General features: G+C 43.5%; 1 protein-coding gene across 1 annotated transcript in view; it reads left to right on the top strand.

Moving 5' to 3' along the window:
* Positions 1 to 14,407, top strand: part of Rab3b (RAB3B, member RAS oncogene family) — a 51,786-nt gene that overhangs the window by 24,967 nt on the left and 12,412 nt on the right. The window contains exon 2 of the mRNA XM_035438939.1: positions 11,820 to 11,938. Within this exon, the coding sequence (XP_035294830.1) occupies positions 11,820 to 11,938 (119 nt within the window). The remainder of the gene's footprint in view (positions 1 to 11,819; positions 11,939 to 14,407) is intronic.

The raw sequence follows: 14,407 nt of genomic DNA, 5'->3' as shown, positions 1-14,407 counted from the left end.
GACATCCTGTTCTGAGGGCACTTGCAGCTTGGCAGGGAAGACAGACACTAATCAAATAATTATACAAATAAATATGAAATTACAGTGGGGATGAGTGCTACAAAGGAGATGCACATGGTTCCAAGAAAGCCTGTTCTTGAGCATTTGATTGGCTAGGATAGTCAGGATGGCCCCTTTACTGGGCTGAGTGAGATCTAAAGAAAAAGTGTGAGCCTCACTGTACTAGGAAGGTTCCAATTGGATGGGCCTCCATGACCTCTCTTTTCTCATAACCCATATCCAATGCAGGCTGATCTTCCATGGCAAACAGACACCGTAGACTTAAGCAAGCACTGTTCAGCTATCTTGTCACCAAAGAACCCCCAGCAAAGATTTGAAATTGAAAAAAAAGTCAACTCCTTTGGCCCTTTAGATATTTGAAATAAAAATTCTGTTCCTTGGGGCTGGAGAGATGGCTCAGTGGTTAAGAGCACCAGATGCTTTTCCAGAGGACCCGAGTTCAATTCCCAGCACCCACATGGCAGCTAATAGCTGTCTGTAACTCCAGTTCCAGCAGATCTGGCATCCTCACACAGACATATATGCAGGCAAAACATCAATGCACATAAAAAAATAAAGAAAGAAAGACCCTGCCTCAAGTTGAAAAAAAATACTGTTCCTTCAGAGTTAAACTAAACATCTTTCTCAGTGGGTTTCAAGTTCCCTTCATGCTTCTGATCACTCTTTTAATTGTCAAAGTCCTGTTTCAGGTGACTAAAAGTCATTTATGTTGCCTTGTGAAAAGAGCACTGGTGTCTTGGAGACATAGACCTATTTTTACTTGGGCCCCTGTAATAGTATTAATTGTCAACTGGATAGAATCTAGAGTCACCTAGGAGACAGGCCTCTGGCTGTGCCAGCAGGGAATTATCTTGTGTTCATTGAGGTGGGAGACCTGCCCACTGTAGGCAGCAGCTTCCCTGGCTGTGATCCTGCACTGTATAAACAGAGGGGCAGAATATGATGTGACCAGGGCTTCTAGCTCCTGCTGCCTTGACTTCTCTGTCACAGTGGACTGTACCCTTCAGCAGTGATCTAGAAGGGTGGACTGAACCCCTGAACAGTGATCTAGAAGGGTGGACTGAACCCCTGAACAGTGATCTAGAAGGGTAGACTGAACCCTTGAACAGTGATCTAGAATAAACTCTTCCTTAAATTGCTTTTGTCAGAGTATAACAACTGGAAAATAACCTAAAACAGTGTCTTCACAATTGCCTGTCTTCTGCTGCTTCAGGCTTCAGCTATCCCTTTAGAGCAGTGGTTCTCAACCTTTGTGTCATGACCTCTTAGAGGGTCAAATGATTCTTTCACAGGGGTCACCTAATACCATCAGAAAACATGGATATTTACATTCCCTTTCATTAGAGTAGCAAAATAACAGTTATGAAGTAACAACAAAAATAATTTTATGGGCAGGGGGGTCACCACACATGAGAAACTGTATTAAAGGGTTAAGCATTAGGAAGGCTGAGAACCACTGCTCTACAGGAATGGAGATACTGAACCTTTTCTCACAGAGATTTAGCTGAGATAATGGGGAAAATCCTTATAAACCTAAACAAACACAAAGCTTTAAACATTTGGAGAAATGCCCCATGAGTGGAGCACAGTATTTGTTCTGTATCTCCAGAGAACACAGTTAAATCAATAGATAGAAAGTTGCATACATAGATTTCAGTTCAGCAAATGGAGGAACTGTTTTAATGATCAGAAGTGTCCATCAACAGAATGTCTTGAGAGGTGGTGGTGTCCAACATTGGACATGCTCAGTGTAAGTGTGCCAGTAAAGTTAATATTTTTGAGTGAGGGTATAGATTAAAAAAACTTGGAAGTTTCTTTAACTTTAGAATCCAACAATCTGATCATCAAGCTAAGTAGAAAAGCTGGAAGTGTGTATGTGACACTGAGTGGCATGAGCAGAAAGGTGGAGCACAGCCGGGTGTTGGTGGCGCACGCCTCTAAATCCCAGCACTCGGGAGGCAGAGGCAGGCGGATCTCTGTGAGTTCGAGACCAGCCTGGTCTCCAGAGCGAGCTCCAGGATAGGCTCTGAAGCTACACAGAGAAACCCTGTCTCAAAAAACGTAAGGAATCACCAAGATGTGAAGACTCTGTGTTGGAGCAAATATTAGCCAAGGGCCTGTGTTCTGTATATATGATTTCATTTTAAGCATTGTAGGTGATTTCTAAACTTGTGTCCAGGAAGATAGAAGTGTTGGCCACTGGAAATCCCTCGTACCCAGAATGGGGCTTTATGAAAGCACCTGGCACATGTAGGTGTTCCCTTGGCATTGTCCATGTGTCCGTCTTGCACACTGACAGGGATGCTCGGGGCCAGAGCAGTTGCTTGCTCACCATGGTGTCTGCTCTCTGGTACAATGCTTTGCCGATGTGGAGAGCTCACAGAATGTCCATTACCTAAAAGTGACTTGATTGTTCTTGATGACATGGCCTCCTTCCTCATGTAGCCAGTGAGTCACTCATTTTTCTTTCTGCTCCTTCCTGTCTCCTTTTTGATTCTATTTCTGACTCTCATCACTGGAAATGAAATCAATGTTTGTCAATGTGATTTTTAAAAATAAAAGATGGGGAGTGCTTCTCTGGGTGACTTTCCATTTAGCACTGAACAGTGAGAGCTAGATAGTTGTTCCCAGCCTTGTTTTTCTTTACATGAAATAACAATGGCACTATCAATATTAGCAGCTGCTGCTATGAGCATTTTTGAGCATGCTCCATGTATTCTGTGCTCTGCCAGGCTCTAATATATGTTTCTAATCTTCACAATCACTTTGTTTGTGCTATTATCATCCCTTTACAGATGAGGAAATTAACTTGTAGATTTGCTTATTATTTTATTTTGTATGTATGAATATGCAGAACATCCACATGTACCATGTTTGTGTCTGATGCCTGAGCGGTCAGAAGAGGGCATTGGATTCCCTGGAACGGGAGTTATAGATGGCTGTGAACCAACATCTGGGTGCTGGGAACTAAACCTGAGTCCTCTGGAAGAGAAACAAGTACTCTTAACATGATGAGCCATCTCTCTCTCCAGCCTAAGCAGATGAAGAAATTAAAGTTTAATTATTTATAGAAATGATTTAAAAGTTAAATAATAATGATGAATACTCATCTACTCAGTTGCCTATTGTGGGCCAGACATTTTATTAAATTACCCAAGCACTATTCCATATGTGAGGAACAAAGTCTCCAAGAAATGAAATAATCAATCTATTCACAATCGCACAGCTGATGAATGGCAGAGCTGGGAGTCAGACCCAGGCCTGTCATCCATTCTCTTTCACATGGAGACTTTGGCTGGAGCCAGCCCTAATAATTCTGAATGGAGAGGGAAGTGATGTAGACCATGAGACATATCCACTGGAGCCGGACAGACCTGGGGAAGTTGGTGTTTAGTATGTACCAGAAACTGTTCCCAGAACTTTTTTCTTTTGAGACAGGGTCTCATGTAGCTCAGGCTTGCCTTGGACAGCCCTCCTGCCTTCACATCCCCAGGGCTGGGACTACAGGTTTGCACGACCATTCTGGTTATGCTCTGCTCAGGGCTTCAAGGTTGAACTCAGAGCTTCATACATGCCAGGCAAGCATTCTGTCAACCAACCTACACCTATAGCCCTTTTATGTGTAATCTTCATTTTTAAAAAATCATATGAATTGGGTATTGATATTATCCCTGTTTTACAAGGAAGACGCTAAGTCCTCACCCAAAGTTTGCTCAACGAGAGGCCTACAAAAGAGTATGACTACCAGGAGACAGCAGTTATTGGAAGCCATTTAAGGGGCTGCATCATGGCTGCATACTAACCTAGAGAGCAGAGATGTAACTCCAAAGACCATGCTTTCAGTGGTCAGGGATATGGCTCAGTTGGTAGTGTTTGCCTAGCATGCAGAAAGCCCTGGGTTATACCAGGAATGGCACAAAACTGAGCATGATGGCTCATGTCTGAATCTCAACACTCAGGAGGCAGAGGCAGGAGGATCAAAAGTTCAAAGATACCCTCAGATACACTGCAAATTTGAGAGTACTTTGGGCTATATGAGATGCTCTCTCAAAACAAGCATCAAAACTCCATGCTTTGAAAAAAAGATTTATTGATTTTCGTGTTATGTACACAAGTGCTTTGTATGTATGTATGTGCACCACATGTGTGCCACAGAGGCCAGAGAGGAGGTTGGATGCCCTGGCATCAGAGTTATGAGTCATATAAGCTGGGAACTGAACCAGGGTCCTCTACAATAACAGCAAGTACCCTAAACTGCCGAGCCATCTCCCCAGCCCCAGCCCCATCCTTTTTTGAGTTGAAACTCTGCTATGTTTGGAGCCCTATGCTAGGCACTAGGAATACAAAGATGAAGCTGACTCCATGTCCATGCTCATCTATGACTATATAATAGGATTTCCAATTATTTGGGCATCAACAGGATCACAAGATTTTTCCATTAAAGAGTTAGGGCATAGGACTGGGCAGATGCATGAGACTAAACACTTTTATAAACATAATTCAGGGGCAGTGCAGGAGCCCAGAGCTAGCTAGATCCCTGGATCAGGAAGTGTGGCTTTATTCTAATCCTATAAGACAGGACTCAGGGACTGAATTTGAGACTACTGGGAGCCTGTGGCCCTGGCTCTAAGAACTGGAAGCAGAGGCAAGAGCATGAACGAAGCAAAACAAATACTAAAACAGTGTTTATTAGGTATGCATACACAGAGAGGGGAGGGGGAAGGGAAGAGAGAGGGAGAAAAGGGAGAGAGAGAGAGAGAGAGAGAGAGAGAGAGAGAGAGAGAGAGAGAGAGAGAGAGGCTTTTTATAGATATGGCTCACAGCAATTATTTCTCTCAGTAGTAACTAGGTTTCCAGTGTTAGATGCATACCCACTCATTCAGTCATTCATGAGCTTGACGAGAGTGTGCTTGCCAGAGGTCTCAGAGAGAAGTACTGCATGTGGTCAGAGGATAATCTGGGACCGACTGGGATGAAGAGCAAGACACTCAAAGACTTTACTGAGAAGATGCACATGCTAACTTCAGGCTTTGGTTTTATTAACTCAGGTTGTACAAGTCTGGGCCAGAGCTGAGTGGCTAAGAGCATAGAGAAACAGTCCTGGTGGGAACAGCTGTTAATCCTTTTCTTCTTCTCCTCCACCTCTTCCTCTTCCTCCACCTCTTCCTCCTCCTCCACCCCCACCTCCTTTTAAGACAGGATCTTGTGATGTAGCCAAGACTGGTCCTGAACTCACTATGTGTGTTGTTCAGACTAGACTTGGGCTCAATCCTCCTGCCTCAGCCTCCCATGTGTTGAGATTAGAGGCATGCATGATTACACCTGGCTTGTTATCCTTCATTTTTCACGTCTTTTTTTTTTTTTTTTTTTTTTTTTTTTTGGTTTTTCGAGACAGGGTTTCTCTGTGTAGCTTTGGAGCCTATCTAGAGACCAGGCTGGTCTCGAACTCACAGAGATCCGCCTGCCTCTGTCTCCCAAGTGTTGGGATTAAAGGTGTGTACCACCAACGCCTGGCTGATACCTTGCAATTTCATTTTTTTACTTTTTAAGATTTTTTTTAATTTTAATTTTTAATGTATATGGGTTTTTGCCTGCATGTATGTCTGTGTGCAGTGAAAGTAAGATATGCTGAAGAAAAGTAATAATCCCAGAGGCAAAAGGTAGATAAAGAGAAACAGGTTAAGTAAAAAGAGCTAGACAGAAACATGCCTAAGCTAGGCAAAGCATTCAAAACTAGTAAGACTCCGTGTTGTGATTTGGGAGCTGGTTGGTGGTTTAAAAGAAAAAGCCTGGTACAGACAACCAACTCAACAAAGGTATCCTGTGACTACCACATATACACATGGCATGCACATGTCCCTCCCCCTCATACACAGACAGACACAATGACAGACAGACAAATAGACAGACAAAATCAAATAAAAAAAAAAACCTCTTTCTGTTGCTCATAATTCCTTCACTTCTCTACTGGGAAAACCTCCCTGGTACCCTCCTTATGAATGTCTTTAGGTCGAGGCACCCAGGCATGGTCCAGGCTCCACCTGTGGGAATCTCATGCTGTTCACTGAACATTTTTTGTTCTCCTGAGTATCTGATAAGATTGCATTTATTCTTCCCCTTTAAAGACTGTGTCTAGATATTTGATATGCTCTCCTTGTGAAATGAGGAAAATACAAGCCCTAAGAACTCATTCATGATTCCTGCACTCCCTTCGCTTGGGTAGCTGCTCTGTCCGTTTTTAACCTGAACGCAGGAAGATGAGAAGCTGAGCACACAGCCAACCTGTAATGCCAATGTATGAGCCAATGATGGAAAAAAAAACAACTGTGTTCAGCTGCTAAGATTTGGGGAACCCAGATAAAGCAACCTCTGCTTTCTGACAGGTCCTGTAACTTTTCCAACACTGTTTCTCCCTCACCTTAATTCAGGTTGCTTTTCCCTGTACCACTTCTGTAGATCTGATGACACATTGTCTCCTATTGCTAATTACTAGTTCAGTGATACTCTTAGCCCATCTATGAAGCTCTGTCAAGGTTTCCTGAGAGTAGAGATGATGTTTATTCCTGTGGGACCTCCCTTTTCCTTGTGGTCCATTGGCCACCAGTACACAGGGGTGAAGGGAGCAGAGGCAGCACGCAGGGCTCTCTGTGCCGCCCGTGAGTGCAATGAAAAGTAGCCTTCTGGGGTCTACTTCATTGTTACAGCTCAACTTTATTTCCGAGTAAGGGGAATATATAGGATGGAGACAGTGGCTGGGGCATTACTTAATTTGCATTTGACAGCAGGGTCCTACCATACAGCTGGAGTAAATACCTAATTATCATACAGACAGCAGTTGGGGGAGCGGCATTTGTAGGGAACTGTGTCAATTAAAACACTTAAGTCAGGTATCCCAGGCCTAGAGACACTATCCAAATAGGGTAGGGAGAGAGTCCTGCTGCAAAGGGAGTCCTCCATATTATGGTGAGCTCAGAGAGCTGTCTGGACATGGTGGTCTGCAACCTTAAGCAGCAGAGCCCTCCAACATACTCCATTTTTATATCAAACAAAGTATGGTTCGTGGCTATGGGAATATATTATAGTAGATGTAGAAATCAGATAGACTTGACTTGGATCCCAGGTCGATGCTTAGTAGATAGTCTCTCAAACCAGGTTTCTCATCTGTCAAACTAGAGTATCAACATGTGTTCCACAGGGCTTTAAACTTCTAGCTACTTGGTGCAATTGTGGCATTTTAGAATTCATATTGCCCTTATTGTTTATTTTTATCATCGTCATAGATGGTACTCAGTAAATGCTTATAGACAAAGCAGTCTTTCACTGATTGAGGTGCTGTGGCATGTGTACTGGGCTGATAAGTCCTGGACTCAAGGCTGTAATTTTGCCACCACTGTTATGGCTTTAGGGAAGTCACTTAGCCTCTATGCATTTTTTAAATCTAAATTTTTAAATCTAAATTGTTATTTGTTGTTATATTGCATTCATTGTGTACATATATGCATGCTGCAGTGGAAGTATACAGACCAGAGAACAACTTTTTGGTTATTTTCTTGCATCATGTAGGTTCTTGGGATTGAACTCTGTCAGGCTTGTCAGCAGGCACCTTCTCCTGCTAAGTCATCTCACCTGACCTGGAAATTATCATTGTTCAACTGTAAAGAAATATGAAATTATGAAATCTGTAGGAAATGAAATAAAACCAGAGAATATTATATTAAGGGAAGTAACCCAAGGCCAGGAAGATAAATAATGCCTGTATTTTCTCATGTGTGGATCCTACCTGCTAATTGTTATGCATCTGCATTTAAGTGGGGGTATGCATAAGGCCTGGATGTTGTGTGATGTTTTACTCTTTTACTTTTGACGGAGCCCACCCCCCCCAGCTCCCAAATAACTCACACATGGAGGCTTATTCTTAATTATGAGTGCCCAGCCTTAGCTTGTTTTGTTTCTAGCCAGCTTTTCTTATTTTAAATGAACCCATTTATCGGTTCTCTCTGGGCTTTTATCTTTCTTACTTTTGTATGTCTTACTTTCCTTCTTATTCTTGGCTGGCCCCTGACTCCCCCTCTTTGTTCTCTTGATGCTCCTGTCTTCCTCAGTTCTCCTTCTATTTATCCTCTCTGCCTGCCGGCCCGCCTATCCTTGCTCCTGCCTCGTTATTGGCCATTCAGCTCTTTATTAGCTCATCAGGCATTTTAGACAGGCAAAGAATCACAACTTTACAGAGTTACCCAAATGCAGCATAAAAAAAAGTCACACGCCTTAAAATAATATTCTACCACATCTGGAAACTAGAAAGAGGTTCGTGAGAAGGGTGGTGTTAAATGCAGAGAGGGGACGAAGAGAGGGGAAGGAGAGGACCAACCTAAACGAAGGATGGATGAGAAAGCCAGAAGGAAAATTGATAATGGGTAAGCTATAAAAAATTAAATCAAGCTAGGCGTTGGTGGCGCACGCCTTTAATACCAGTACTCGGGAGGCAGAGGCAGGCGGATCTCTGTGAGTTCGAGGCCAGCCTGGTCTCCAGAGAGAGTGCCAGGATAGGCTCCAAAGCTACACAGAGAAACCCTGTCTTGAAAAACAAACAAAAAAAATTAAAATTAAATCAAATCTGCTCCACGGTCTGCAGCAGCTTTCTCACCAGAGTCCTTGAACTCCATTTCTCTCCACTCACTGCATCAGCTCAGGATCGCCGGTGTGCCCCACCATTGCAGAAGCAGAAACTCTGACACCAGCTCTGAGATCACCAACAAGGACTTGAAGGAGAAGAAGTTGTGGAGGAGGCAGAGAATGGAAGAGACGCACCTGCCAATGGGAATGCCAATGAGGAAAATGGGGAATAGGAGGCTGACAATGAGGTGGATGAAGAAGAGGAAGCAGGTGGGGAGGAAGCGGAGGAGGTGATGGGGAAAAGGAGGAAGACGAGGAAACCGAGGCTCCTATGGGCAAACGGGTGCCTGAAGATGATGAGGATGGTGATGTTGACACCAAGAAGCAGAAGATCGATGAGGATGTCTAGACAGCAGAAAGGAAAAGCTAAACTGAAGTCCATCGTGACCTATTCACCCTCCACTTCCTGTCTCAGAATTTAAACGTGGTCACCTTAGAGTAGAGGATCAGGCCCCGCCCACCCACAGCGGGCCATGCCACCCACAGATGACATGCACTCTCCCCCACCCCGCCAAAACTGCAAGGATTTGCAACAAGTGAGGAAAAAAGAACCAAAACTTCCAAGGCCCTGATTTTTTTTCTTAAAAAATAAAACAAAAAACCTTTAAAAGGAAAATTTTTATTTTTTATTTATACTTTGTATTTTTGTACATATTGTTAGGGGTTAGTCATTTTTAATGGTAACAGGTGGCCAAACCATCCTTCAGAGGGTTCTCTGTCCTAATTCTGTCTTTACTTGTGGTGTGAGCATGTTCATTTTAATCTCAAAGTAGGAAAAAAAAAACCTTGCTTAAAATATAAAAACAACAGAACAATCTTATTTTGAGCATTCCAGTAACTTGTTTTGTGTATGTTGCTAGCAGTATTCTAAGTAGCTGGTTTGTGTGCGGTGGTTAAAAAGGCCAAGGAGAAAAGATTTCTTCTTCTTCTTCTTCTTCTTCTTCTTCTTCTTCTTCTTCTTCTTCTTCTTCTTCTTCCTCCTCCTCCTCCTCTTCCTCTTCCTCCTCCTCCTCCTTCTCCTCCTCTTCCTCCTCCTCCTTCTCCTTTTTTTTTTTTTGTCTATGCAGTTGCTATTTATTTATTTAGGGGCTATTAGATGTATGTGTGAAACAATGTCCAACAATAAACCAGAATTTGATTTTGCTTTGTTGTTCTAAAAACAATAAATCAAGGAGCTGGAGACATGGTTCAATGATTTAGAGCACCCACATGGTAGCTAATAACTGTTGGTAAACTCCAGTCCCAGAGGACCCAGCACCCTCTTCTGGCATCAGTCTCCCTTTTCTGACCTCCACAGGCATGCACATGGTGCATGGAGGAAAAACACCCATATACATAAAAATAAAATTTTAAATAAATAAGACTACAAAATTAAATTAAAAAGAATTTAAATGTGAGTATGCTACGTGGTGGATAAAGCTGTTCCCAGAAACTACAAGTTTATTAAATGAAAATCCTGTAACAGGGCCAGGGGATCCCCTCCCTATGAGTAGTTTGTCAGGAAGACCTGTGAATTCCTCCAAAACAATACAGGTATTTGCCATAGCCATTGGTTACTTAATAGACCTAGACCCTCTTGCTCACATCATGCTATGGTCTCAAGACTTAAAAATCAAGCTCTCATGGTGCCAAGCTGCTAGGCAAGAATTTCCATCAAAACTCTTTTGCAGATGTGTTCTGTACCTGTTGGTACAACTCTATCAACCAGGTAGGAAAGAAGTTTTCACCGGTGCAATAGTGGCAAGTCAGTAATGGGGGTAACCAGCTGCTCTTTGATCAGATTTGAGGCTCACTTCACAGGAGGGAGTCCACACTTGGTACTGCAAGCCTGGTCAAAAGCCTGTAGCCAATGAGGTCATAAGCCCTAGCAGAGAAGCCACTATTGTTTTTGCTAAATGGACAAGATGTGTACATCATATTGCTGCCTGAATATTTATGTCCATACCCATAGATTAGTGCTACCATCAGCTTTAGTTAGAGAAGTTTCTCTTTGCAAGAGTAGTAGTCACTGTAAAGACTCATAACTGGCCAAAGTGCTGAGAATAAGGAACTGTTGAATGGGACTTCTGTATTGAGGAAGGAGTAGACTGAGGCAGAATGATATCTTTGGAATATGACATTGTTGCTGCACTTTTGGTTTTGATTCATGTGTGAGTGTGAGCATGCTCTCATGCATTGAACGTGTGTGGAAGTCAGTAAACAATTCACACACATCACTTCTTTCCTTCTACCGTGTGAGTCTCAGAAACTGAACTCAGGTCAACAGCTTCAGAGATGGGCACCCTACTCACTGAGCCATCCCACTAGCTCTTTTGTACTTTTGATCTCACAAGTCAGCTGAGATTAACAATGTAAGATTTATGCTAGATCTGTTCTGTCAACATTCTGTCAAAAGAGGGAAAAGGGCCCTTGATCAGGACCTATGGACAGATGATGGTATCTGAGTGTGTGTGGGGGGGGGAGGGGGTCATGAGGCTCCACTCCTTGAGTATCAATAGGGCTTGATGACTACTGGGGGAGGGAGACACATTTTCTCTAGAGGTATAGCCACTGATAAAGAGCCTATACTTCTAAAAACAGTTCCTCTGCCAGGACCTTATAAGTGACCCTGATGGAACTCATTGCTCATCAAAAATAAATAAATAAGAGAGAAAAAGAGAGAGAAGAGAGATTAAAAATACATAAGAAAGAAGAGAGACTAGGTAGGAGGAGAAAGAAAGCAGCAAGAATGGGTGAATGAAAGGGTAATGGGGTTGCATGTAATAAAAATACATGTAAATATATGAAAAAGCCATATTGAAACCTATTATCATGTATAGTCATCATATGCTAAGTAAATTGAAGATACGGGGCTTTAAAAATATGATTATTCACTTATATTTCTTCTGTGAATTATCCATGCCTCTTGCCCATTTTTTCATTGGGCTGATAATTATTTTCTTAGTGTTCTTCTCATTAGACCACAATGCAGTAAACATAAAGAATTCTCCTTAATCATGCCTTGGACTGTTAGTTAATTGTCTTGGGAACTTTTCAGGATGCCGACAGACTTCCTAGGACACTGATTCTTTCCTTTTCTCACCTAGGACACAGCTGGGCAAGAGCGATACCGGACCATTACCACAGCCTATTACCGTGGGGCCATGGGCTTCATTCTGATGTATGACATCACCAATGAGGAGTCCTTCAATGCTGTCCAGGACTGGTACAAACCTAATTCATTCACTAATTTGTTCAGCAAATTGTTCATGAAAACCTAGCCTATGCTAAGGCTGTTCTATGTGTTAAGGAAACCCAGGTAAATCAGTCATTGCTGCTGATTTTAAGATGTGCTCATGTGAGAGGAAAAAGAAAATCAAACCAGGAGTGGACTATGAAAATGTCAGGTGACAGGTGTTGTCCTACTGTGCTCTTTGTTGCGGTGATGAAACACTGACCAAAAATAACTTAGGGAGGAGGGGGTGTATTTCGTCTTACAACTCCCAGGTTATGACATTTATCACTCAGGGAAGTCAGGGCAGAAACTTGAGGCAGGGACCTGGAGGTAGGAACTGAAGCAGAGACCACGTAGGAACACTGCTCACTGGCTTACTCCCACCCCCGTGGCTAGCTTAGCCAGCTTCCGTATTCAACCCAGGACCACCTGCCCCAGTGTAGCACTGCCCACGGTGGGCTGGACCCTCCTACATCAATCAATCATTAATCAGTGCCCCCACAGATTTGCTCACAGGCCAAACTGATGGAGGAAGTTAGTTCTTCAACTGAGGTTCCCTCTTCCCTGATGGCTCTAGTTTGTGTCAAGTTGATGAAAACTAACCAGTTTCAATAGTGTCAAAGAGAGGCATACGGGTGATGGGAACCCAGGAGAGGGCTCTCTCTGACCCAGCTGCGGGAGTCAGGGAAGGCATCTTGAGGTTGAGGGTATGCTAAGTTCTGAGTAATAAACAGGAGTCAGCCTGAGGGACAAATGGATAAGGATTTAAAAAAAATGAATACAGATATGCAAAGATGAGGAATTAGGTGAGAGGTTAAGAAAAGTGTAGGTCATGGAGGTTTTTTTTGTGTGTTACCCTGTAGGTGATGATACTGGAGCTGGAAATGAACTAGTTCCAAGTTTTGTTTCTGGATGATCCTCTGGCTGCAATGGCGAATGAGCCCATGAGCATTTATCACTGGGCTGGGCTTGGACCCAAGAGCAAACCCAGGCCAAGTTCAGAAGGGTCCCACTGGCAATGGAAACCATCACAACACTCCAGAGATACAACCTCTGTGCCACTGACACCTTTCTTCTCTGGGTATCGCTCACAGGGAAAAGTGAGACATGAGAAGGAAGGGCTGTGACAGTGCCCTTGTCAGTGGAGGACAGGAGAAGGTGGGGTGTCTGTGCCATTACTGTTCTTCAGAAACAGAGAAGCTGAGCGAGCCATGTAGCCAGCAACAGTGTTGACCAGCACTAACTTTGTCTCCTTTTTGCTCATAACTACTCTATTTGTCTGTTTTCTGTTACTATAGCAAAATACTGGGGTGGGGTGGGAGCTTTATAAAGAAAGATATTTACTTAGCTCTCAGATTTGCAGGCTTAACAACATGGCACTGGGTCCGGCAAAGGCCTCCTGGCTGTATCATATCCTGGTCATGGCAGGTGGCATCATCTTGGGGGCGTAAGTAAGAAGAAAGATCATAGGAGAATTCAGGAAGCTAGTGGGTGGGCAGGCTTGTTCTATTATAGTTTTCATAAGAACCAATCAGGGTCCCTCAAGAATTACACCCATCCCTTTGTGACCTAACTACTTCCCACTGGGTCCCACCTGGTTTGATTGTTTTTCAGTGTTTTTTTTGTTTTTTGTTTTTTGTTTTTTGTTTTTTTGAGGTCGGGTATCACCAAACTTTTGATGTCTTCCTTTTACTTTCCTCTTACTCTTTTCCTCCCACTGTTCCCTTTTTCTCCTTAGTCTCTCCAGTTAAGACAATCTCCCTTTTTCCCTGTCCCTCTTTGTCCATCTTCTCTATGCCTCAACACACTTTCCCAAGAGTGACCAGCCATTTCTTTGTCACCACACCACTCCTTCTCTGTTGGCCAGGACCCCTGTCCTCGCCATCAGTCTCTGCTCATTCTGCTGCAGGAACACGGTGACTTTAACACTTAAACCTGGTGATGGTTTTCTAAGAATAACCTGAGCTCATTGCTAATCTGGGAGCTGGGAGAGGCTGGGGTGAGAGGAGCAGGGAAAGATGAAAGGGAGAGCAGAAGACAGACATCAGGGGTTGGCTTCGGGTACCTGCCTTGAGTCTGAAGACCAAGTGTCCATCCCTCCCAAATGCTAACCTTTGAGTTTGCCTTCCAAACAACTTTGTCTCAGCCACCCAAGCTCGGGTACCCAGGTGGGGCCTGGCTCTTTGTAGGCCTACAGCAAATACTGGCTGAGCAAATTTTGTCTCTTAAGGGAACAAACAGCCTTTAACCAGATGAAGTCACTGGTGGAGGAACAAAATCAGGACTAAGTCCAAGTTCGACCTAGGATCCAGCTGTACTGAATCAAGCTGTAAGTCAAGCTATGCCTCAGGATTAGCCATTCAAAGACCAGTCACTCACCAGACATTCACTGCCACCCCTCTGCTCCATGTTCCAGAGGCTGGCATCCTAAAGATGACGAGGCCTGCCACTGCCTCCCCC

The sequence above is a fragment of the Cricetulus griseus genome, chromosome 2 (genome assembly GCF_003668045.3).
Source record: "Cricetulus griseus strain 17A/GY chromosome 2, alternate assembly CriGri-PICRH-1.0, whole genome shotgun sequence".
Classification (NCBI taxonomy): Eukaryota; Metazoa; Chordata; class Mammalia; order Rodentia; family Cricetidae; genus Cricetulus; species Cricetulus griseus.
The sequence above is the reverse complement of the archived record's forward strand: the minus strand, read 5'-3'. Positions and strand labels throughout refer to the sequence as shown.